This window comes from Panthera onca, chromosome D1 (assembly GCF_046562875.1).
Source record: "Panthera onca isolate mPanOnc1 chromosome D1, mPanOnc1 haplotype 2, whole genome shotgun sequence".
NCBI lineage: Eukaryota > Metazoa > Chordata > Mammalia > Carnivora > Felidae > Panthera > Panthera onca.
In genome coordinates this window covers 57,599,706-57,625,082 of record NC_138348.1, presented here as the reverse complement: position 1 = coordinate 57,625,082, position 25,377 = coordinate 57,599,706, and the positions used below count along the sequence as shown (strand labels likewise).

Below are 25,377 nucleotides of genomic sequence, written 5' to 3'. Positions count from 1 at the left end.
TCTTTGGTATTACTCCTTTTTCCAAATTACTCTATCATAATTTAATGGAATTTGGTAAGAGAATAGAGGCAAACAAATGAATTTCTACAACTCTCTGGAGTAGCTATTCCTATTTCACAAATGAGAAAACTAAAACCGAGGGAGATTAAATAACTCATCCAAGACACAGAAAGTAGTGGGCTAGAATCTTATTCTCATGGTTATTTCCTTATCAGTTTTCAATACTACCCTCAAAATAATATTAAGTTCTCCATTCTTGAAATCACCCAAGCTAGCCATGAGTAAGCAGAAATCCTTAGGAAAAGGTGAAAGAGGATTGGTCCCTGTTGTAGGGGTAATGACTGCCAGAGGACCCTAGTAGCAAGGCTGTATACCAGGGAGACGAAAGAGAAAGTCAAGGTTTACAAATGTAGGTGGCAATGAGAGGGAGCAGGAAGGTGCAGTGAGAAGGAAGAATCAAAGACAACTCTCAAGTTTCTCTGATGCCATTCACAGAATACATAGAACGGCATTTTAAAGGGCTCTAAGTTACTAAATACTGATTTACCATGTGATTGAAAATCCTACATCCTATTCCTATTAGTTTTCTTTGTTGGCCATTGAAGAATGTTAATTGTTAAATGGGCATCATAGAATCCAAAAATGAAAATAGTACAGCATTTACCACAATGTCCTGCATTAGATAGGACAGGATACTTATGGCCCAATAGTTGATGTGGTTTCAAGCAAATGAATGAAAGCTTACCTCATTTAAAACCACTTTCAGATAAGATATTTACTCCATGGGAACTTCCAACCTGCTGAGTCAGATCACACAAAAATATAGTTTATTTTAAATGGATGGATAAAGACAGACTGTTGCAGCACTGAAAGAACTGTAATCTTATACCTCTGATAATAAAGAATTCTGCTTCACTTAGGTTTAGAAAAAGTTAGAAATTTTATTTCCACCACTTACCCAACCTAATTAATAACTTATTTTTCCAAAATCTTACAAGTAATGAGAAAAAAAGATACGGCAACTTTACTACAATGATCTAGCCTCAAACACCACTGAGATATCAGTAATGAAAACAAGAAAGCAGACAGAATACAAAGCATTTTGATGTTTTACAAGAGCTAATTATAACTGTTTAGTCTTACAATCAATATTTGTAGCTATACTCACAGATCAGAACTTATACAAGCTACTATTCTGCTTTGACAATATCACAACAGGAAGAAAGCAAGCAGGCTTGGAGTCAGAGTTTAAAAGCCAATAAAATCCATACAGAAGACTCTAATAAAGTATATAGTTCCAGGGCACTTAGGTGGCTCAGTCGGTTGAGTGTCTGACTCTTGATTTCAGCTCAGGTCATGATCCCAGAGTTGGGGGATTGAGCCCGGTGTCAGGCTCTGTGCTGAGCATGGAGCCAGCTTGACATTCTCTGTCTCTGTCTCTGTCTCTGTCTCTGTCTCTCTCTCTGCCCCTCTTCCCTGCTCATGTGCACTCTTTCTCTAAAAAAAAGGAAAAGCATATAATTGAGAACCAACTGCCATATAACTCCCTTCTCAGACTCAACTAAATGCCATGATGATGTAGAATATAAGACACATTTCATAGGATATTTCATTTCAAGTATATTTAGGGCAACGATTCTAGAGCCTCTTTCCAGTTACAACTTGCTTATATAAGCAACTAATTTAATTCCAATTCAATCAAAGAGACATTTGAGTATGTTCATGGCAGGCCCTGATACACTTCCTGGGCATTTGGGGAAATCAGCATGCTAGAGGATCCCATTGATGAATAAAAACTTGGTTCTCACCCTCAAAAAGCTGATGCCAGAGAGGAAATAGGTAAGTAAACAGTCATTGTATACTACAGGTATGGCAGAAATAAGCCTAGTGTACCATGAAAATTCACAGAAGAGACTTCCAATCCTGTTTTGGACACTTATGGGAATGAAATCGGGTCAGGAAAGGATTCATAAAGATGATTTCTGGTACACAGATTTTCTTAAATGCTATACAAATCTGAAGTACTATCCTTATTAAATTATGACCTGGATTGGGAAGGTAATTCCTCTAATTACCAAATAAAAGATTATAATTTCCCCATATTCAGTGAGAAATATGTTAGTATAGAGATTCTGCAACTTAAAAATGGGTTTATATTCCAAAGGTTTGCAAAGTAGGTTGTTGGGAAAACTGAACCACATTTTCCCTAATTAACATTATTATGAAATATTGGTAGATTCTCTAGGTAGTTATATCCCCAAGCCTACTTAGCCATAATATGATAAAATGCTATTTGTGATGAAATTCTACTAATAACGATGTAGTTCAAGTGATTAACACAGAAAACTGATTTTAATATAGCTTGAACCATGGTTCTTATGCTTAAGGAAAAGCTGTTTAAAGGGATGAGAAGGATTAAATGAAACTGCTCATGTGTTTGTGCTAGGCACTTTACAAGCATTATCTAAATTTAATCCTCATAACCTGAGCTATACTTTCTTAACAGAAAAACAGACAAATACAAATATGAAACCATAGAAGGATATAAGTAGGGCACAAGTTCATTTTTGCATATTGTCAATAATTACAGTTTTAAAATCTCATTTCTAGGGGCACCTGGGTGACTCAGTCAGTTAAGCATCCAACTTTGGCTCAGGCCATGATCTCACAGTTCATGGGTTCGAGCCATGTGTCAGGCTCTGCACTAACAGCTCAGGGCCTATAGCCTGCTTCAGATTCTGTATCTCCCTCTCCTTCTCTGTCCCTCCCCCATTTGTGCTTTCTTTCTCTTTCAAAAAGAAACTTCAAAAAGATAAAAGAAAATCTCATTTCTATACTCCACAAATCTATGGTTTTTCCTTCCCATTTAATTCCCTACTAAATTTAGGTTGGACAATTTTAAACTATTGAAAACAATGTCATGTGTCCACTATATTAGAACATTATTCATTCATTAAATGTTTATTGAGCTCCTGGGTGCTAACCATTTTGGGGCAAGTAAATAAAACACAAAAGGAGTTTATAATTAAATTAGGAAAGATTAAACAAGTAAATCACAACATGGTTGTTAGTAGAACAGATAAAATACTGTATATACACAGCACTATCAACTGAAAGATGAACAACAATTTTATGTACCACTAAGAAAAAAGCTACCAATTAAAGTATGACACATTTCAAGTGACACTTAGAAGTCATTTTAAATTTCTTGAAAGAGCTCTTTTATACTTACATTGATTCAACATACATCACTTATGGGTATAAATAAAGGAAAATGAGAGCAAAATAAAATACTTAATAGTATTTCTAACCAACTTCTTCACACTGAGAGTCTTATTCTTTTTTCCCCCCTAAGTTTATTTATTTATTTTGAGAGAAAGAGAAGAGAGAAAGAATTCCAAGCAGCCTCCACACTGACAGCACAGAGCTTGACATGGGGCTTGAACCCACAAACCATGAGATTGTGATCTGAGCTGAAACCAAGGGTTGGATACTCAACCAACTGAGCTACCCAGGGACCCCTAAAACTAAACACCAGCTCATAAGCTGACTTAACCTTTATGTAGAGAGCTATGTTGCTTTCTGACTCGAACTTTAGAAATAATGCTTAACTCATCTGATTGAAAACCTACTCCTCACAACCATTCAGTTCTCAGTAGTTAAAAGAGTGCTCTACTTTTACCTCCAGAATTTTCTTCCAAGCTACCAACACCTATTTTACAAGTTTTGGTGCTGGTTTTGGTGTTTGTCCATACAACTCAGGAGAACCAAAATAAAGCTGTTACCTTACCAAGAGCAATTGTGAAGACACTATCATTTTAAATATGAAATGAAATAAAAAAAAAAAGTATGAATTACAGTAAATAGGTTTCCATTATCTAGCTTTATAATTTAAATGACTCTATGTATATATCATCTCTTTCTCTTTAAAAACAACTGATGCTAATATTAGCCACATTAAAATAAAATTGTATTGAAGTATAATTAACATACAATGTTATATTTAGTTTTACCCATATTTTAAGAAAATAAAGTGGAGCTTACACTGGTTAAGCAGTATGTAGTAAGGCCAGGAAGGGAATCCCAGTTTGTTGATTTAAAACCTCTATTCTTTCTACTACAAGACAGGAGAAGTACAAAATAAATAGTATTGATATGGGATGGCAAACTGTGGCCTATAGGCAAATCCAGTCACTGCCTGCTTTTGAATAGCTCATGAGCTGAGAATGGTCTTTACATTTTTAAAAGCTGGGAGAAAAAAAAAGTAATATTTAATGACAGGAGAAAATTACATGAAATTCAAATTTCGGTGTTCACAAAAAAAGTATTATTGGAACACCATCACATTCAATATGTATCGTCCATGGTTGCTTTCGTCCTACAACAGCAGGGCTGAGTAGCTGCTACAGAAAGTGTATCGTTTGCAAAACATAAAATGGTTACTATTTGGCCCTTTACAGAAAAGTTTGCCAAACTCTGGTATAAATGATAGGTGCTATGAAAGGGCAGAAAATGGAAAGATCACTGCAGGCTGAATGGTCAGGAAACTTTCAGATCTCATTTTAAATGAACGCTATGTGCCACACGTCCATTAAACCAAATCTTATAAAAACATTTATTTAAGGGACACCTGCGTGGCTCAGTCAGTTGAGCGTCTGATTCTTGATTTTGGCTCAGGTCACAATCTCATGGTTTGTGGGATCGCGTCCTGCGTTAGGCTCTGCACTGAGAGCGTGGAGCCTGCTTAGGACTCTCTCTGCTCCTCACCCACTCATTCTCTCTCTCAAAATAAATAAACTTAAAAAAAAATATTTATTTAACTGTGCTATTGTAAAAGATGCAAAGAAATAAAAACAAAGGCCCTTGCACTCCGAAACTTTCTATTTTATTGAGGTAACTTAAAAAAAACTACCATGAAAGATAAATTATCTTAATTATGGTATTTGCCAACTTAAATTACCATAAAAATTATGATAGATAAATTTGGCATAACAATTTTTTAAAATGCAATACTGAGTAGTAATGCACAATAATTGAGTGGAAATGACAAAGTGTTTTAGAACTCAGAGGAGACAAGTGAATGAGCTAGAACAGTCTGAAAGAGGTTCATGGGTTTTACAGGACTTGAAAACATGAAATCGGAGGCATTGCTAATAAAATAAACTTGGCAATTAGTAAGTGCAAGAAACATTTAGGGAACTGACATTGCCTGGAACATGACTATGGATAGCTTTTAATCGCAGACTGCTTGCTCCCTACACTTTATGGTAGAGTCACTAATGTACAGGTACCACCTCCTTGGAAAATAGTCTTCACTCTTAGACAATAAGGGATAAATTGAGCAAGGGCAGAAAAAACCAATCCTATAAAATGCAGGTCTTCCAAAAATAATTGTTAATTGACATTTATTCTCTTACAGTAATAGAACTGCTTTCAGGTTTAGAGCATCACAAAAGAAGAGATAAACTGTTAAATTTTGATAAAATAAAACCAAAACCAGGCATGAATCTTTACATAAAAGAGACTAACTGCAGGCATGAGCTTCTACCATATGAGTATTTTAAATCTCAAATTAGGACCAGGTATTTGGAAGCACTTACAACACACTTAAGTGCCGGTGCTGAAATAAAGTATACATTCTATTATTTCATGAAGTGAAACAAATTTCAGAAGAAAGGGAATGTAGGTTTAGTTATGTCATCTTAATGGAACTGGTGAGGAAATAAGATTGTTCTCATAAAATGAGGCCAAATACATCTAGGAAAGGTCAGCACTTAAATAGCCAGCATACTAGGAATCAGGGAAATTCAGACACAACCCCTACCCTTAAGAAGCTCATGGTCTTATAGACAGTCAACCAATAATTACAAGTCAGAAGGATAAGTGTTAAACTACAGAAGGCTATGAGGTCATAGAAGAGATGCAGCTTGCCTACTACATGAAGATGTCTACTAGGAGATATGACCACCACCAACAAAATTATATGATTAATTGCTAAGGAAAGAAAGGAGGGGAGAATAGGAGGAAAGAAGGAAAAAAATTCCCTACATATTTAGAGAACAAGGAATAAGAACAGTTGTATGTTTTGAGGTGAATGTCTCAAATCCAAATAGGCATAATAACTTCAACATCAACTAGGCTGCTTAAATTTGTTAAGGGAGTTATGAATGAGTCATGAGCTGCACAGTAGCAGTCCTAGTCACTGTTGTCACAAATTCTCTAGTCTAGGAGTATGTGGAAGTAAAAAACTGAAGTTTAATTGCAGTCAGCTATTTAAATCAAGGCATCACTGCTTTTAAAAAAAAAATGTCTTGATTAGGAACACTTTGAAGGGAATGGAAAGATGGCAACCAGATGGCTGTCTGGGTCATGGTAGTTTGGAGTGTTCATTACTAGTGATAAGGGCATGTTATTAAAGCAGCAGACTTAAAGATTCTCAAAACTACACACTGGATTAGGCTATTAGAGATCATCTTTCTTTATGGAAGGGAAAAATTAGCTGTTTATTATGTGTCAAACAGAATTTTGAGTTCCAAAAGAAAAGTTTCCCCATTTTTTTTAAAAGTAGGCTTCAAGCCCAGTGTGGAGCCCAATGCAAGGCTTGAACTCATGACCCTGAGATCAAGACCTAAGCTGCGATCAAGAGTCAGACATTTAACCAACTGAGCCACCAAGGCACCCCAAAAGTTTCCCCACTTTATTTTTTTTAATATGTATTTATTTTGGGGAGAGCGCAAGTGAGGGAAGGGCAGAAAGAGGGGGACAGAGGATCCAAAGTGGTCTCTGTGCTGGCAGGCTGACAAGCAGCGAGCCCGATGTGGGGCTTGAACTCACGAACTGTGAGATCATGACTCAAGCTGAAGTTGGACACTCAACCGACTGAGGGACTCAAGTGCCCCAAGTGTCCCCATCTTAAAGATAAGGAAAAATAGTCTCAAATGTAAAATAACTTGCCCAGAGCCACTTTCAGTAGCACTGGAGTTTGGATTTTAAACTCAAGTATGTCTGGTGTCAAAGTGGTCTCGCGGGGCTTGAACTCACGAACTGTGAGATCATGACTCAAGCTGAAGTTGGACACTCAACCGACTGAGGGACTCAAGTGCCCCAAGTGTCCCCATCTTAAAGATAAGGAAATATAGTCTCAAATGTAAAATAACTTGCCCAGAGCCACTTTCAGTAGCACTGGAGTTTGGATTTTAAACTCAAGTATGTCTGGTGTCAAAGTGGTCTTGCTACTACACCATGATAGTGAATTCTAGAAAGAGGAAAGATAAAGTGACCAGGGCCACATGACTTATTAGTGACAGAGACAGGAGTTCCACTTACACCGAGAAAAGTCCATAGCAAAGAACACACACAGACGCATGGTAGAAAAGGAGTCAGAGTAAACAACTTCAGCCTTCTCCTGTGGTTTGGACAACTAGAATTTTCAACATAACCTCTTATTCAATCATCAAAATATATTGGTAGTTATGTGCTTGGGAGTGGTTGTCAAAACTGTTGAGGAACATCTAAGTGTGGCATATAATTGGACCGCCCTTTAAATAGCACTATTAATTAAAACTTTCTTCTCTAAAGGAAACTATTTTATGACATAAAGGAGTAAGTTTTTCCTAACCAACCAGAGATGTTTTCTCAAATCTGACATCAAGTTACATAACAAGGAAGGCTCATTAAGTTTAAAAAACAACAACAAAATCCAATTATCCAATTTTGGGGACACTGAGAAGAAACAGATTTGTCAGCAATAAGCCCAGCAGCAATGGAATAAAGGACATTTACTCAGAAGTGCTCAGGTCAAGAGGCTCAAACCTGGCACATGGTGGAAAGGGAGACAAAAGAAGAGATCAATTACTTCCTATACCTCTGTTGAGTGAAAACAGTAGAGAATTTACAGTCAAAAGATTAATCTCCCCCACTTGTTAACATTAGGCCTTGGGTTACATGCTGTTTACTGTCTACTCCAGACATTCCTGCTGCACTTCCCACCACTCTATTCCCTAGCAGAATTCCAAATTGTTTAGTAACTAGTGGGGAGATTTTGTTATCCTTCCTCCAGCCCAGGGGAATGAATCAGAATTGGTCTAAACCAGTCAAAGTAATCCCATTCCCAACTGCCAGTGATTGGTCTTAAAATGGACATGTAAACCAGTTCTGGACCATGAGACTTAAGGGAAAAATTGGCTGGGGAATTTCCCTTTCCAGAAAACAAAACAAAACAAAAGGCATGCTTAGCTAGGAAAAGGCCTTTGCTCCAGTTCCTTCCTTTTATTTGGAAAGATGGAATAAAGGTAAGATGAAAGTAGAGTTGCAGCAACCATCTTGCAACCAAAAGGTGACAAGAGAAGGAAGATCCAACATTAGTAAGATGGCAAAATTAAGGATGCACAGGGTCCTTACTGATATCATTGAATGACTGAATCAATGCTAGAACTTCCTATTAATAATAAATATCCTTTTGGTTTAAAGCACAATAAACTGTTAACAGCTAATAAGATTATTTCACATTAATGTAATATTGCTAACTTGAATTTGGGAAGTTTTGTAGGACTGTATTTTAAAAACAAATCTACTGAGTTTTATAATTCTATAATAAAATGGAATTTACTTACACATAAGGAATTTATCCCTAGTTTATTTTGTACATAATTAAGTGATACTACATTAGATGAACTTAGGCCAATACTTGGGATCTGAAATATTTTTCCTTCAAAAGGGATTAATACACACTGAAAGACATCATATTTCCTCAAAGACTCAACATCATAAAAATGTTTACTTTGCGTTAATTTACATATTTAATGTAATCTTAATAAAAATACTATACGGGTTTTTTTTTCTGGCACTAGTTTAGTTGATTAGAAAGCTTATTTGTATATTATTCAGCCATAAAAAAGAATGAGATCTTGCCATTTGCAACAACATGGATGGACCTACAGGGTATTACGCTAAGTGAAAGAAGTAAGACAGAGAAAGACAAATACCACATAATTTCACTAATATGTGGAATCTAAAAAACAAAACAAATGAATAAACAAACAAGAAGCAGAAACAGACCCACAAATACAAAGAACTGATGGTTGCCAGAAGGGCGGCAAATGGGGGGATGGGCAAAATGGTGAGTGGAGTGGGAGATACAGGCTTCCAGATATGGAATGAATAAGTCACAGGGAATAAAAGGTATAGCATAGGAAATTATAGTCAATGGTATTATAATAGCATTGTATGGTGATGGATGGTAGCAATACTCATGGTGAGCACAGGGTATAGACTTGAGGAATCACTATGTGGTACACCTGAAACTAATATAACATTGTGTGTCAACCATACTTTAAAAAAAAAGTTTGTAAGAATAAGCAAGTAAAAGGTGCCAGGAAAATCTTAAAAAAGAATGAGGGAGAAGCTACCTCTACCATCTACTAAAACATACTAATAATAACTCTGTAGTTAAACAGGTAGTAGTGGCACATAAATAAAAAAGCAGGCCAGGATGCCTGGGTGGCTCAGTTGTTTAAGTGTCCGGACTCTTGACTTTGTTTGGCTCAGGTCATGATCTCAGGGTTCGTGGGTTCGAATCCCTGCTTGGGATTCAATCTCTCTCTCTCTCTCTCTTCCCCTCCCCCCCGCCCCTCCCTTGATGGCACACTTTCTGTTTCTCTCAAAATTAATAAACTTTAAAAAAACGTTAAAAAAAATAGGAAGACGATGGGATAAAAAAGAAAATAAACAGATCCATATCTATGTGAAAATTTGGTATTTGACAAAAACATCATTTTAATCCATGGGGAAAATGACTAATTTTTATTGAGGTGAAATTCATATAATAGAAAAAGAACGTTTTAATAAATGGTGTTACAACTGGAAAACCTGTGGATAAAGATAAAACTGGATCTATCTGTTCCTCACTTTGCACATCAAGATTAACTTAAAATGGATGTAAAAAAATGGAACCATTTTTTAGAAAAAAAAAATGAATTCCTTTATAACCTGGGTGAAGGAAATGTCTTTCTGTGATGCAAAATCTAGAAGCAGCACATGCTAGATAGATTTGAGTGCATTAAAATAAAAAAAAAACCTTTTTATATAGCAAAATACATTATAAGCAAAGTAAAAAAGCAACTTGGAAAATATTTTTAACACTTAGAAATATCCTGAATACATAGAAAGCTTCAAAGAGCCACTTTGGAAAACAGTTTGGCAGTTTCTTAAAAAGTTAAACATAACTTACCATGCAACACAGCAATTCCATTCTTAGGTGTTTACCAAAGGGAAATCCAAACACATTTCCATACAAAGATTTATATGTGAATGTTCATAGCAGCATTATTCATAATAGCAAAACAAAAAAAAGGAAACTCAAAGTGTTCATCAACTGACAAGTAAAATTTGCTGTATCTACACAGAATATCATTCAACAATAAAAAGAAATGGTGTATTGATACATGCTACAACATGGATGAATCTTGAAAACATTATACAAAGTAAAAAAAGCCAGTCTCAAAAGGCACTTACTGGAGTGCCTGGGTGGCTCAGTCATTTCAGCATCTGACCCATGATTTCACCTCAGGTAATGATCTCACAGTTTGTGAGATCCAGCCCTGCCTGGGGCTCTGTGTTGAAAGCTTAGCACCTGCTTGGGATTCTCTCTCCCTCTCTCTTTACCCTTCCCCCACTCGTGTGCATGCTCTCTCTCAAAATAATTTTTTTTTAAAGGCCCCTTACTGTATGATTTCATTTATATGCCAAAATAGGCAAATCCATGAAGACAGAAAATAGAACAGTGGTTCCCAGGGGTTGGGGGAGGCAGAAGTAACTGGTAGCAGGTAAGTAGTTTCTTTATGGGATACTGAAAATGTTCTGGAATTAGTGACAATGACTGTACAGCCCTGAATATACTAAAAACTAATGAATGGTAGGTAAACTTGTAAAAGGGTGAATTGTATGGCATATGAATTTTAATTTTTTTAAAAAAACTAATTAACAAAAACAGAAATACTAGAATTTGCAACTCAGTATGTGAGCTTGAGCAAGCTTTGTCCTTTATTTCCCCATTGTTCGAATGGCTCCTTAAAGCTTTCCCAGGAGGCCTGATATTCATTATAAATTTAAGAAGTTGAACGAAGGACTATCTAATCAGATACAGATTAATAGAATGCTTAAGGGGAAAAAGTGATATTACAAAAAATTCAAAAAAGAGCTTCTACTTCATAAAGAAGCCTTTCTCACAGTTTTCATAAAGAAGAAGCCTTTCTCATGGTTTTCAATATAAAATAATTTACTAGTTATTCTGTAAGAGCTTATGTCAGGAAGCATAAGTGCTTTTCATGTATTATCTCATTCTCATAGCACTCTAAAGTAAGCAGAGATTAAAAGAAAAAAAAAAACAAAAAAAGACTAGAAGAGGTTAAATGACTTGACCAAAGTAAATACTTAAGCTGAGCTTCAAACTCAGATCTCCTTATCACTTTAAAGACAACAATTTCTACACCAAGTTATAACAAGAACTAAAAGTAAAACAAGAACAAGAATGGACTAAAAACCCAAAGTCTAGGTTTGAATCTTGTTTCTGCCATTTGATGATTCTGTTTTTTTAGGCAAGTCAAAGAACATTCGAATTTTCTCATTAAGAGAAAATATTACCCCTTGCCCTAATTTACCTCATAAAATAATACAAAAAGGCACTAATATATACCTTCCAGTTAAAGTACTGTAGAACTGTTAAGAGATAATTACAGAAATATAGTACTATTGGTAAACCAAAACTGTGTTGAAAAATGAATGGTTTTAATAATCTATAGTCTCTCTAATGGTAACAGAATGTACTAAAGCAGTGATTTTCAAAACATACTCCTCTCAAGCACAGCAGATGCGGCAGACTAAACATTTGTGTCCCGCTCCCCCCTCCAAACCCAGATTCATGTTAAATCCTAACATCCAATGTGATGGTATTTGGATATGGGGCCTTGAGAGGTGATGAGGTCATGAGAGTACAGCCTTCATGAATGGGATTAGTGCCCTCATAAAAGAGATGCCACAGAGCTTCCTTCCCCCTTCTGCCATGTGAAGACACAGCAAGAAAAATGCCATCTATAAACCAATAAACAGTCCCCACTGGATACAGAATCTGCCGGCACCTTGATCTTGGACTTCCCAGCCTCCAGAACTATCATACATTTCTGTTGTTTATAAGCCACCCAGTCTATGGTATTTTTTGTCATGGGCAACTCTAACAGACTAAACTACCAGTTGCAAGTAGGGATCCCAAATCAGAGTAGCTCCAAAATCTTTAATAAAAAAGTTCAAAACCACTGTTTTTTGGCATCATCTACTGGCTTCTATCAAGGAACAATGAAACCAGGATTTCAGGGCTTACCCAAGAAAAACTGTTGGTGTTCTGAAAAGGGAATAGATTCTAGAGACTAAACCTAGATTAAACCCTGGTTCTGCCACATACTAGTTGGGTGACTGTTAATCTCAAGTCTGAGTTTCCTGACTTATAAACGCAGAGAAATATATACCTTGCAAGGTTGTGAACAGATTAAATAAAATAACATACAAAAAATAATAAAGTAATATACATAAAGCTATTACTACAATGACTTTCACAAGGTACCTACTTGAAAAAAAAGTACTTGCTGTTTTTACATTACCTAGTGATACTCTGGAATTACTAAGTCTAATTTGAAAAACTACATTATGGGAACTCAAGAAAAACCACAAACTCAAAACCACCCTGAATATATGAATACCTCTAAACAAGGTTTAGTGAAATTAAAGAGATTATGAAAAACTGTTGAAAAAGTAAGTCATATAAGAGACTGTCAAATGAACAGGTCCAACCTAAAATTAAGAGATAGATGAGAGAATGGAAAAAGATGGGTAGATAAGAAAAATGCAAATGAATGAATAGAAGAAGAAATAAAGAAGAATGCTTTAAAATTGATAGAAGTGAGACTTCATAAATCAAACCTGAGAAAAAAGAAAGACTGAATCCTAGAGTATTTGCAATGAAATAAGAAACACAACTCAAATTAAGTATTGCCAGGATAACAACTATGAATCCAAAAAAACATAATGGGTCTCAGAGACTCAAGTCTCAGTCTTTACTGGCCCTACCACTAGGCTTCTACTGCCTTAGTATGAAGAAGAATTGAATTTGTTTTCTTTTTCTAATTTTTTTTTTTTTTTTGAGAGAAAAAGAGACAAAGTGTGAGTTGGAGAGGAGCAGAAAGAGGGGGAGGGGCAGAGAGAGAGGGAGACACAGAATTCAAAACAGGCTCCAAGCTCTGAGCTGTCAGCACAGAGCCCAATGCAGGGCTCAAACTCATGAACCCTAAGATCAGGACCTGAGCTGAAGTCAGACACTTAACCAACTGAGCCACCCAGGCACCCTGAGTTTGTTTTCTTATTCACAAAAAATATTATCTCCTGCCTCTACGTTTACCTACAGAATACAGAATTCTCTGAATCGTTTCCTCAACTATACAGTGAAACCATTTCAAAGCTCTCTTTTTAGCACAGGGAGAGAGTATATTACCACTAATTTTAGACTCGGCTGAGGCCTGCCTATGTTTCAATAAGGAAATAGAAAAGAAAAATATAGGAAAACAAGCCACCTGAGGAGCACATAAAATTCACCAACACATGCTCTTCTCTTCATAATATTATAAAGAAGCATCTTCCTAAATAAGTTTATTTCCCAGAACAAGCAGTTAACAAAGAAGACCAAAGCATCTATTTAAAGAGGGTAAGTTGGAGTGCCTGCGTGTTCAGTCGGTTAAACATCTCGGCTCATGTCATGACCTCACAGTCCATGAGTTGGAGCCCCACACTGGGCTCCAGGCTGACAGTGCAGAGCCTGCTGGGGATCTTCTCTTCCCCTCTCTGCCCCTCTCCTGCTTGTGCTCTTTCTCTCAAGATAAACAAACTTAAAAAATAAAGAGGGTAAGTTACTAACAATTATACAATCTTCTAATCACCAAGTTTTCCCTTTATTTTCTTTTACTGTTTTTCTTCAGTTTTTCACCTTCAGAGAATTTGTTTTAACAAAGTGAGAGGCTGACCTCTAAATTTATCTACAGCATGTATAGTTATTAAAAACCTAATATTTTTATATATTTTTACAGAAGAGGGCTTGTGTACTAAAGGACCAAATTTTAGATTAAAAAAGGCACTAAGACATATATACCAATGATAAATGTTACATTGATTTTATACTCCAGGTTAATTTTCCCAAATAATCTGTCATGGATCAGTTTCCACATCCTCCTTATTCATGTTACAGTCTTACTTTTCTGTCTTTTAATGCCAAAACAATATCCATCTTACCTTCTACGAGGCTTTCTACCACCTCTGTCTATTATGCATCAACTACCTATCTTCTGTCGAGGTTTTCTCACTTTTCTACTGTGCATCATAGTCAGGTCTCCACTTCAATTCTTAGTTTCCTTCCCTGTTTTTTTCAACCACCACCCCCAATTCTCACCACCTCTCTATCCCACTGTTTTAATTTATAGGATTCTCCTTTCCCTTTATTCCAAGGACCTACTTTCACAGTTATGCATCTACTGTCCTCATCTCCTTTTTGATCAGTTTTTGTACATATTACTTCTTTAGAACCTAAGATTCCTCTTCTCTAGTTTTTATTCCAAGTACAGTATATCTATCAACCCATTTCTAGAATCCCAAACACACCCTCTTGGCTACCTCGTACCTATTCATTCTTTCTACCCCTTTTCTCTGTAGTCACTAGTCTGCAGAATACTATTTGATACCACAAATACCCCTGAAAACCAACTGCCTACTCAATTGTCTCTACTTTCCAGTAATTACCTCTCCCATGTTCAACTCATCCTCTCTTATACCTAAGGTACCCCCTAAACCTACACAAGCCATTCAACAACCTAAAATTCCCCAAAACTATCCCTTCAACACAGCTCCTGCCTTCCCAGTAAATGGATTTCCCCAAAATATTATAAGCAGCTACTCTCAATGCTTCATTAATTCTGAGTCTTATCAAACCAGTACATAGCTTCCATCAGACTTATTTGCCTGGCAAAAATCAACTGCCCAAATTTCCTCTTTAAGCTTCCCAGACTACATCTACAGCACTTCCATTCACTAAACCCCGTTCCCAGTCATTTCTCCATCTCTAGAGCCCATGGTCATTCTCTCAGCTCATCACTCCTACCCTTACTCCCTACCCTCACTTCTCAGAACATTCCCATTGCTCTTAACAGTCTAATTGGCTATATTCCCCATCTTTCCTTAGTCCCGTTCTCAGGCTTTCTCAATTCTCCCTTAAAAGATCTAATCTAATCAACCCCTCACTCCCTGAATCTTCCTCTTACACCTCCAAGGACACTCTCTAGAACCTTCTGCTCCCTAGTTCTCTTTCCTTCTCCAATCCTGCCTCAGGTGTTCCCACTTCCCTCAGCTTTTCTAGTATCTAGTTCTTTCCGTCTTCTTACTACTTCCAAATCTTTCCCTAGTTCTTCTCCTAAATTCCCTCAACTTTTCTGTCAGTCATTCCCCATTTTCCTCAACCTTCCCTGGCAGCTATTCCCCGACTTTTCTCACCTCTACCACCTTTCCTCAAACCTCATCCATCCCTTCTTCTGGAGGTGCCTCCTACATCTCTTAAATTACCCTCTCAGCTTCCTCAATCTTTGCCTCATTCCCTCCTTCCTTCAATACTATTTGTCCTCCAATTTCCATTGACTTGGCGCCTCCCCTAGTTCCCAAATCTACGTTCAACACCATCTAAACGTCTCCAGGCCGCCGCCAACATTCTCTCTCATCCTTAGCCTCCCCTACCGTGCCACTCTAAACGCCCAGAGACACCATTCTCCAATGGCCGGCGCCTGGCCTCTAGGGAGACGGGGTATGGGTCACGTACCCCATTCGCATCTTGGCTCCGCTCTGGCTGCCCCCGCTGCCGGGTAGAGGTGGGCGAGAGGGCAGGCGGCCGAGGTGCATGCTCTTCTCTAGGGCCGACATGAAGTGGAGGCCTCAGGTAGTCAAACAGTAGCCGGAGCTTCGTCCCACGCTAAGCGCGGCCCAACCGGTCACAGCTCGCTCCCCTAGCGACGCCCAGTGCCTTTGGACAGCACCCAGCTACCGGCAGCACCGCCCACCGCCCACCGGCTCCGTAAACTCCACCCCCTCTCCTCGGCGATTCCACCGGAAGTACGCAACAGCCGTTCACAAAGAAAGCTGGGTAACGGAGTCTACGGATCTCTCAGACCAACAGAGAACTCATCGACTCTCGCCGGAAAGACAAGCGCTCCTAAAGGCAATGCATCCTGGGCAATGAAGTCCTCAAAGGGCATATCCCTTTGCGCTTGCGCAGCTGAAGAAGACAGCTGTCAACCTCGTAGAGGTAGTGTAGCAAAGCATCCTGGGTGTTGTAGTCTATTTGCGGGAAGAAGGCTTTGGCGCCTTTCCTTTTCACCGCTCCTTTCAGACGGTTAAGAGGAAGAGCTTTTTCTTCCTGCTTCCCAGGCTGCCCAGCGGCTCCGGTTGCCGGGGAACGCAGGCGCCTCGGGAAGGGATGGCGGGAGGTCACGGCTTGGGTGCTGGAGCTGGAGTTCAGTTGGTGAAGAAAAGCTCTGGCTCGTCATGAAACAAAGAAAAGGCCAGGGGCCTGTCGGAACCCGTGGCCGCAAGAAGAGAGGTAACCTGAGAGACCAAAGGTTGAGGAAAGAATAATAAGGTGGAGTTGGGAGCAAGGTGTAGAGAATTCCAGGGAGACTCCCCCACCCGCCTGTAAAAAGGGAGGGAGAGAAGTAGGAAGGGGGAAATAACCAAGGAATCTGAAGGTTAGAGAGGGCAGTTACCCCTCCAGCGAAAGGGAAGGAAATAGGTACTGAAGTAGGGGGTCAAAGCGGACTAATAAATGGGGCGAGGTGAGGGCTAAAAGGGTGCAGGCAGGACGCTTCTAAAGAAAGGAAATTAAAAAATTCCAGGATTTTAAAAAACTTTTTAAAGGGAGGTGTAATTGACATGTAACATTATCTTAGCTTCAAGTTGTACAATTGTTTAGATATTCCCGTATATTTGCGAAGTGATCAAACAGTACGTCTAGTTAGCATCCATGACCGTACATACTTACTAAAAGTTTTTTTCATGTCATGAAAACTTTTAAGGTGTACTCTTTTAGCAACTTTCAAATATACAGTGCACTATTAACTGTAGTTCACTGTGCTGTACTTTTACATCCCTGTGACCTAGGAGTACTTTTGATAGCAAAGTTAAATGTGTGTGTGTCTGTGTGTGGGAGGGTATAGCTTTGGAGTTCCACACGTACTGAAAGAAACATAAGTTGGAGAGGTGGTATGTCAGTAATTCTAATTGGCAAAGATCATGTTGTATGCATTACTGTAAATGTTAGTTGAATGAGCCAAACAAACATAAGACAGTCATGAAGTATGAAGGGCTACAGGCAGGAGTTGGGAAAGATAGTTGTGGAGGAGAGAAAAAGAAAGTGGGGAGTGACAAGGTGAGGTAGAGTGCAGGTGAAGGCATGAGGATCTTTGAAGGATCTGAGAGGATGAAAGAGTGTGTAGCAAGAGAAGGTCTTTAGATTGAGGACTCAACCTACTGTCTGAGAACGTATCTCATGCAAGCTTTTTAAAGATAACTAAGGCATGGGGCGCCTGGGTGGCGCAGTCGGTTAAGCGTCCGACTTCAGCCAGGTCACGATCTCGCGGTCTGTGAGTTCGAGCCCCGCGTCAGGCTCTGGGCTGATGGCTCGGAGCCTGGAGCCTGTTTCCGATTCTGTGTCTCCCTCTCTCTCTGCCCCTCCCCCGCTCATGCTCTGTCTCTCTCTGTCCCAAAAATAAATAAAAAACGTTGAAAAAAAAATTAAAAAAAAAAAAAGATAACTAAGGCAGTTTTGAGGCAGTGACTTTTCCTGCAAAGAATGATGGGAGGATATGAAATAGAAGCACAGATGTATTCAATGCTAGTGCTCCCTATGTCAAACAGTCAAGCATATTTGGTTGATAGGAGGAAAATAAAAATTGAAATAACCTAAGAATGCCCTTCTTGCTATACCATCTATATATGCAGTAATGCTCATATACACACCTGTGTATTATTTTTATATTGAAACTACTTATACGTAAAGATTATGGTGGGTCTTTTTCAGCTATAGAGAGCAGAGAAGGTGCTCGATTTAGAAATCCAAAAACTTTTATATAGATTTCTTGATCTGATATACTCCAGTATATTTTCTTGTTAGGCATGACCACTCTCTGAGGGAAAAGAGGAATAGGAAGGTGTCTGTAATATAGGAATGGTTTCTTTTTTTTTTTAAGTTTTTAATTTAATTCCAGTATAGCTAACATACAGCGTTATATTAGTTTCAGATATACAGTATAACGATTCAACAATTCTATGCATTACTCAGTGTTCATCATAAGTGTGCTCTTTAATACCCATTACCTATTTCACCCACCCACCGCTCCCCCACCTCTCCTCTGGTAACCATCAATTTGTTCTCTACAGTTAAGTCTGTTTCTTGGTTTGTTTCTCTTTTTTTTTTTTTTCCTCCTTGTTCATTTGTTTTGTTTCTTAAACTCCACATGAGTGAAATCGTATGGTATTTGTCTTTCTCTGACTTATTTTGCTTAGCATTATACTCTCTAACTCCATCCATGTTGTTGCAGATGGCAAGATTTCATTCTTTTTTATGGCTGAATAATATTCTATTGTATAGATATAAAGGAATAGTTTCTTAAATTTCTTCTAAATCATGGTTAGGAGATAACTATGAATGGAAGACCATCAGGGTCATTAAAGGAAAGTTTTATAGAAAGTCATAATTAAATGCCTTGTTTACATTTATTATCTGTCTGAAATCAGAAGCCAATAAATATTATAAAAGCCAATGAATATTATGAGTCCAGTGCTGGAGTAAAAAATAATGGCAGAATCTGAAGATGATAGTGTCTGTCTTCAATGACTGAATGATGTTGGCCGGAAAGAAAATACAAAATTTAAGGTGGTCTTTATTGAAACGCTTAATCATTTGAGCATTGAGTGAAGGGAGGAGTTATTGCTGTTTCATGTTTAGTGATGGTTTTAAAGTAAGAGAGGTAGAGCTAACATATCTTAAAACCTGAACTTTGCAACAATAAACAACAGTACTTGGGAGAAAAATTTCAACTACTTCTGAGATTTTAAAAACCTATCTACTGTATCATTATATTTGTATTTTTAAAATGGTATCTTTTTTTTATTGAGGTATAGTTGACACACAATGTTATGCTAGTTTCAGGTATACAACAGTGATTCCACAAGTCTATATGTTATACTGTGCTTACCACAAGCATAACTGCTATCTATCCCCATACAACGCTATTACAATACCATTGACTATATTCCTTATGCTGTACCTTTTATCCCTATGATTTATTCATTCCATACTTGGAAGTGTGTGTCTCCCATCTCCCTTCATCTATTTTGCCCATCCCCCTTCCCCTGTCCCCACTGGTGACCGCCTGTTTTTCCTTTGTATTTCGGGATCTGTTTCTGCTATTTTTTAAGATTCCACATGTAAGTGAATTTGTCTTTCTTTGTCTTATTTTACTTAAGCATAATACTCTGTAGGACCATCTGAGTGGTCTCAAAGGCAAGATTTCATTCTTTTTTTTTCTTAATATTTATTTATTTTGAGAGAGACAGTGCAAGCGAGGGAGGGACAGAAAGAGAGCGGGAGACACAGAATCTGAAGCAGACTCCAGGCTCTGAGCTGTCAGCACAGAGCCTGACATGGGGCTCAAACTCACGAACTGTGTGATCATGACCTGATCATGACCTGATCATGATCTGGTGGCCACTTAACTGACTGAGCTACCCAAGCGCCCCTTTGTCCTTTTTTATGGCTGAGTAATAACCCATTGTGTACATGTACCACCTCTTCTTTATCCATTCATCTATCAGTGGACACTTGGGTTGCTTCCACACCTTGGCTAGTGTAAATAATGCTGCAATAAACATAGGGGTGGATATATCTTTTCTCGTTAGTGTTTGAATTTGGGGGGTAAATACCCAGTAGTGGAATTACTGGGTCATATGGTATTTCTATTTTTAATTTTTTCTAAATTTTTAATTGTTTCTTAATTTCTTTTGAGAGAGAGCACTCATGCATAAACTGGGGAGGGGCAGAGAGAGAATCCCAAGTAGGCTATGCTGACAGCGCAGAGATTATGAAATCATGACCTGAGCCGAAATCAAGACTCAGGTTCTTAACCAACTGAGCCAACCAGGAGCCCCTATTTTTAATTTTTTAAGGAACCTCTGTATTATTTTCCATAGTGGCTACGCTAATTTACATTCCTCCCAGTGGTGCATGAGGGTTCTTTTTCCTCCACATCCTAGCCAACACTTGTTATTTCTTGTCGTTTTGATTCTAGCCATTCTGACAGGTGAAAGGTGATATCTTATTGTGGTTTTAATTTGCATGAAATGATAGCTTTCAATTAAAGAGGAGTTTGTTTTCACATGTTTTAAGCTGGTATTATGTTCTTTACTTACAATAACTTGAATCAGACCCTGAATATGAATTAGTTATCAAAGTGGCTTAGGTGGGGGTGCCTGGGTGGCTCAGTCAATTGAATGTCAAGTCCAACTCTTGATTTTTGCTCAGGTCATGATTTCATGGTTTGTGAGTTGGAGCCCTATCTCAGGCTCCACGCTGATGTTGTGGAGTCTGTTTGGGATTCTCTCTGCCCCCCTCATGTGTATGCTCCCTCTCATTTTCTCTCTCTCTCTCTCTCTCTCTCAAAATAAAATAAACTTAAAAAAAAAAAAAGTGGCTTAAGTGACTCGGTAAGTTATTCTGTGGTTTGGTTTTCTCTTTATAGGATAAATGTTCTCCTGGTAGAGACTAATATTTGTGTGTGTTCTCATTCAAAAAGCAGATTATATGTTTCTATATTTAGTCTGAATTTTGACTTAGTGTTTTTGGATTCCTCCACAGGTTTGAGTGACATTTCTCCATCTACAAGCCTTCCACCTCTGGTTGAAGGCCAGCTACGCTGCTTTCTGAGACTTACTGTTAATAAAGTCATATGGAAGATTGCAAAGCCTCCCACTTGTGTACTTGTCCGAGTGAGATGGTGGGGAGAAACATCAGATGGAACCCTTTTTTGTCCCAGGGACGCATTGCAGACTGAACCAAAAGCTGTCAGAACAACTACACGTTATGCTGTTCGCTGTGGTCCAAAGCAGTTTACCTCTTATCTAACTGGTATGTTTTTGTCTTATCATTTTAGCTTCAGGCCTAATAAATGTATGTTATGTTGTTAGCAAAGGGTATTATCGTGTACATAGTATCCATGGCATTGTTAATTATTAAGTGAAAGAAGTTTTATAATAGCCACCATTTATTGAGAGTATACTATGTGCCAGCAGTTGATACATATTGTTTCTAATCCTTAATAACCCTACAAGAAAAATATTTTCTGTGTTTTATAGGCAATGAAACTGAGGTGTAAAGATAAAATGAATACTCTCTAAGGTTACATAGTTGATAAATGGCAAAACTAGGATTTGAACCAGTTTCGGTCTGATACCAAAATTCATGCACTTTTCACTACCCCATGCTTCTTTAGTAGTAACTGTAGTCTCTGCTCTGGGACTCATGTTAAAGGAAGAAAGGGATAGATAGATAGATAGATAGATAGATATGTCTATGTATAAACTTTACTAAAAGTACAAGATAATACATGGTAAGTGAGTGGTTTAATGAATTAGTAATATAGGTTTTCATGGAAGGTAAGGATCCCTTTTTAATATTTATTTTTGAGAGAGAGAGAGAGAGAGCGCACCCATGAGCAGGGGAGGGGCAAAAAGAGAGAGGGAGAGAGAATCCCAAGCAGACTCTGTGCTAACAGCACAGAGTATGACATAAGGCCCAATCCCATGAACTGTGAGATCATGACCTGAGCTGAAATCAAGAGTCAGACGCTTAACTGACTAACCCACCCCAAGAAGGGGTCCCATTATAAGAAACCAGGAGACAAGATTTCTTCATTTCTGTTCAAGGAAAGCATTCTAAATCTACTATGTTATTTCTGTATTCAGGTCAGGCTTTCCCATAAACGCATTTTGGATGGTGGGTTATTTATCAACCCAATCCATTTCAAGTAAAAAAAAAAAATCCGATATCATGTAAACATTGTTGGGCTAAGAATACTGGAGAATCAGAGGTTAATTAAAGGTTAATTTGTTCCTAAGAAGCTTATATTCTATTAAAATTTTTTTGAAAATATCATAATATAAAGAACAAAACACTTGGTCATTCGAAAGATATATATTGAACTCTTAGCATGTGCTAGACATTGTGCTAGGCACTTTGGGGAATTACAAAAATGAATCAATTTAATCAGAATGGTATCTAATTCTAACTAAATTCACAGAGTAGTTTAGTTACAATACTAGGTAGGAAATGTTAAGTACTGTTATAGGATACTCATAAACAATCTGGGTACTATAAGCCTAATTTAACAAATGAAGAGTGGTTAAAAATTCTTTAGTAAGAGAGGTGCCTGGCTGGCTCAGTCGGTTAAGCGTCTGACTGTAGATTTTGGCTAAGGTCATGATCTCACCATTTGTGAGATCGAGCCTTGTGTAGGGCTCTGCACTAACAGCACGGAGCCTGTTGGGATTCCCTCTCTCTCTCTGTCTCTCTCTCTCTCTCCCCACCGACCCTGCCCCTCCCCTGCTTGCTCACCAGATCTCTCTCTCAAAATAAATAAATAAACATTAAAAAAAGTTTTCAGTAAGAGAGAAAATATCTATTAATATGATAGCAAATCACACATTTATTTGAGCATCCTGCAGTATGATAAAGAATGCATTAGACCTGACATTTGAACTTTTGATTGGTGTTATCAGCTGTGGGATTTGGGGAAAGTCCCTTCCCATTTCTGACCCCCCTTTCCCTCATCTGTTAAAAGTGGGATCAGATAGCTGCCCTTTCACTTTGTTTTTTCATGAAGAGCCTGGTTGAATGAGAAGAACATGGGCTTTGAAATCAGTCTTGAATTGCAACTCTGGCTTCAGGATTGGATGGCTGTACAATGCTGAGATGTTCCTTAAGATCTTGGAGCCTCAGTGTCCTATTAGTTAAATGAGGATAATAGCACTTACCGGCAGGAATTATTGAAAAGGTTAAATGAAAAAATTTTTGTGAACTGATTGGTCCAGTACCTGGCACATTGTAGGTGTGAGTCTTGTAAAAATGTAAAGTTTTTGGCACTATAGGGAATACAAAAACTTTAGATGTAATCTCTGGTCAAAAGGATCAGTTGAAAGAAACAAAACTGATACATATGAAATAGTAGTGACCAGTGGCAAACAATAAGTAATTAAATGTCTGATTACTTGGTGCATATAGTAAGTACTATATGAATATTCCATAATATTATCATAGGAACTTGAGAATCATAACTTAAGAACTCACTATCATAAGTTCTCAGGAAACCAGAATCCTACTTCTGTTGTGTACTAACTAGCTGTTTGAATTTAAGCAAGCATTTAATCTTCCTGTGCCTTAATTTTCCCCTTGTTAAACTGAAGGGGTTAACCACCAAATGAGCCAATAATAAAATTTTATAAATCTAGTTAAGAAAGAAGCTTTGTTAAAAAAAAGAGGTTAGAGTGGGAGAGAGCCAAAGCATAAGAGACCCTTAAAAACTGAGAACAAACTGAGGGTTGATGGGGGGTGGGAGGGAGGGGAGGGTGGGGGATGGGTATTGAGGAGGGCACCTTTTGGGATGAGCGCTGGGTGTTGTATGGAAACCAATCTGACAATAAATTTCATATATTGAAAAAAAAGAAAGAAAGAAAGAAGCTTAGTTGAAGGTAGGATTTGAATAGTAGTTGGATGAGGTGAACCTTGTAAGTGATGGCCCAGCTATAGACATGAGTATGATGTGTTTATTAGAAAATGAAGACATAAGAGATCAAACATTAGTTCACATGAATATATGCTCTAACTGAAAACTTGGAAAAGTGTAACTATTTCTTAAGCTATGTGGTAGGTATTTGTTTCTTTAGTCTTTTACGTACTCTTTTATATGCATATTTCATTTAAAAGAAAGAAAAGTGCATGGTTCTGGAAGCCATGAGGAAGCAGCCTGGTGGCCAGCCTGACAAAGCCCACATTGGGCCCCAATCATGAGTGGCCACCATTAGGCTTCAGGAGGTGCTAGGTTCATCAGAGCCCTTCCTCTCACCTCCTCTTCTCTACGTAGACTAGGCAGGCTACAGCAAACAGAAGCAGTTGAGTCCTTTTATATCAAAACAGCAAAACACCAAAGAGGAAGTTGAGAGAACTCCACTCTCTCCATTACACAAGCCTTCCTGACACCCTGTAACCATGTGCCTTGCACCAAGTGGAAAATAAACTCCAACCTGCCAGTTAGAAAGAAAGAAAGAAAGAAAGAAAGAAAGAAAGGAAGAAAGAAAGAAAAGAAAGAAAGAAAGAAAGAAAGAAAGAAAGAAAGAAAGAAGAGGGGCGCCTGGGTGGCTCAGTTGGTTAAGAGTCCGACTTCGGCTCAGGTCACAATCTCTCAATTTGTGAGTTCGTGCCCCGCATCGGGCTCTGTGCTGACAGCTCAGAGCCTGGAGCCTGCTTCGGATTCTGTGTCTCCTTTCTCTCTGTCCCTCCCCTGCTCATACTCTGTCTCTGTCTCTCAATAATAAATAAATGTTAAAAAAATTTTAAAAAGAAAGAAAGAAGAAAATGTATAAGGTAAACTAATGAATATATTGCCACAAATTAGTGTAAAACATGAATAGGTCCAGGTTGAAAAGAGCAAGGCAGTAAAACAGAGTATATTAATTCCTCAAGTAAGGATAATTTATAGGAACAAGTGAAAATGTTAGCATTTTACAGTTTATAAAATACTTTCAAGTCCAACATCTTCTTTGATGTTTAAAACAATCCTGTGTAGTAGGTAGAGTGGTTTGTTTTATTCCTTTCTTTGTATCTATTTTACCTTATTCCAACGGGAAGTTAGGACAATTACAAATACATGTTAAGGACAGAAAGATTTTTTTTAATACATAAGAAAATATTTATATTTTAAATCATTAAAAACTTTTTGTTTAAGGTAAATGAAAATACAGTAGGAGGAATGAGAGGAAGCCCCTGGGATTTACTACTATGCAGGCAGTGGGTATTCTCATTTTCTGATGAATTTGGGTTTCAGAGTTTAAAAGTGACATACCCAGGGTCACCCTAATGTCAACCCTGATAGTAGGTGCATGTTTTATTTGAAAATAAAATAATTTAAGTAAAAAAGTTTTCTCATACATACCCACCTCCAAAGAAAAAAGAAAGTAAATGAAAAATATCTGTGT

At 37.9% G+C, this 25,377-nt stretch overlaps 2 protein-coding genes across 13 annotated transcripts in view; one reads left to right on the top strand and one right to left on the bottom strand.

Moving 5' to 3' along the window:
• Positions 1–16,164, bottom strand: part of PPME1 (protein phosphatase methylesterase 1) — an 89,244-nt gene extending 73,080 nt beyond the window's left edge. The window contains exons 1-2 of one of the 3 annotated variants that reach the window (XM_081790328.1): positions 15,899–16,013; positions 746–800 (exon numbers count right to left, since the gene is read on the bottom strand). In XM_081790328.1, coding sequence (XP_081646454.1) covers positions 746–750 — 5 coding nt within the window. In that variant the 5' untranslated portion in view covers positions 751–800; positions 15,899–16,013. Of the gene's footprint in view, positions 1–745; positions 801–15,898 lie in introns of all 3 variants that reach the window. The other 2 variants (XM_081790327.1, XM_081790326.1) reach the window with 2 other exon arrangements.
• Positions 16,165–16,225: 61 nt separating this feature from the next.
• The window catches only part of C2CD3 (C2 domain containing 3 centriole elongation regulator), a 145,823-nt gene continuing 136,671 nt past the window's right edge, over positions 16,226–25,377 (top strand). For 8 of the 10 annotated variants that reach the window (XM_078433101.2, XM_078433098.2, XM_078433102.2 and 5 more), the window contains exons 1-2: positions 16,226–16,381; positions 20,987–21,256. In XM_078433101.2, the coding sequence (XP_078289227.1) occupies positions 16,312–16,381; positions 20,987–21,256 (340 nt within the window). In that variant the 5' untranslated portion in view covers positions 16,226–16,311. Of the gene's footprint in view, positions 16,382–16,419; positions 16,676–20,986; positions 21,257–25,377 lie in introns of those variants that run through there. The other 2 variants (XM_078433099.2, XM_078433097.2) reach the window with 1 other exon arrangement.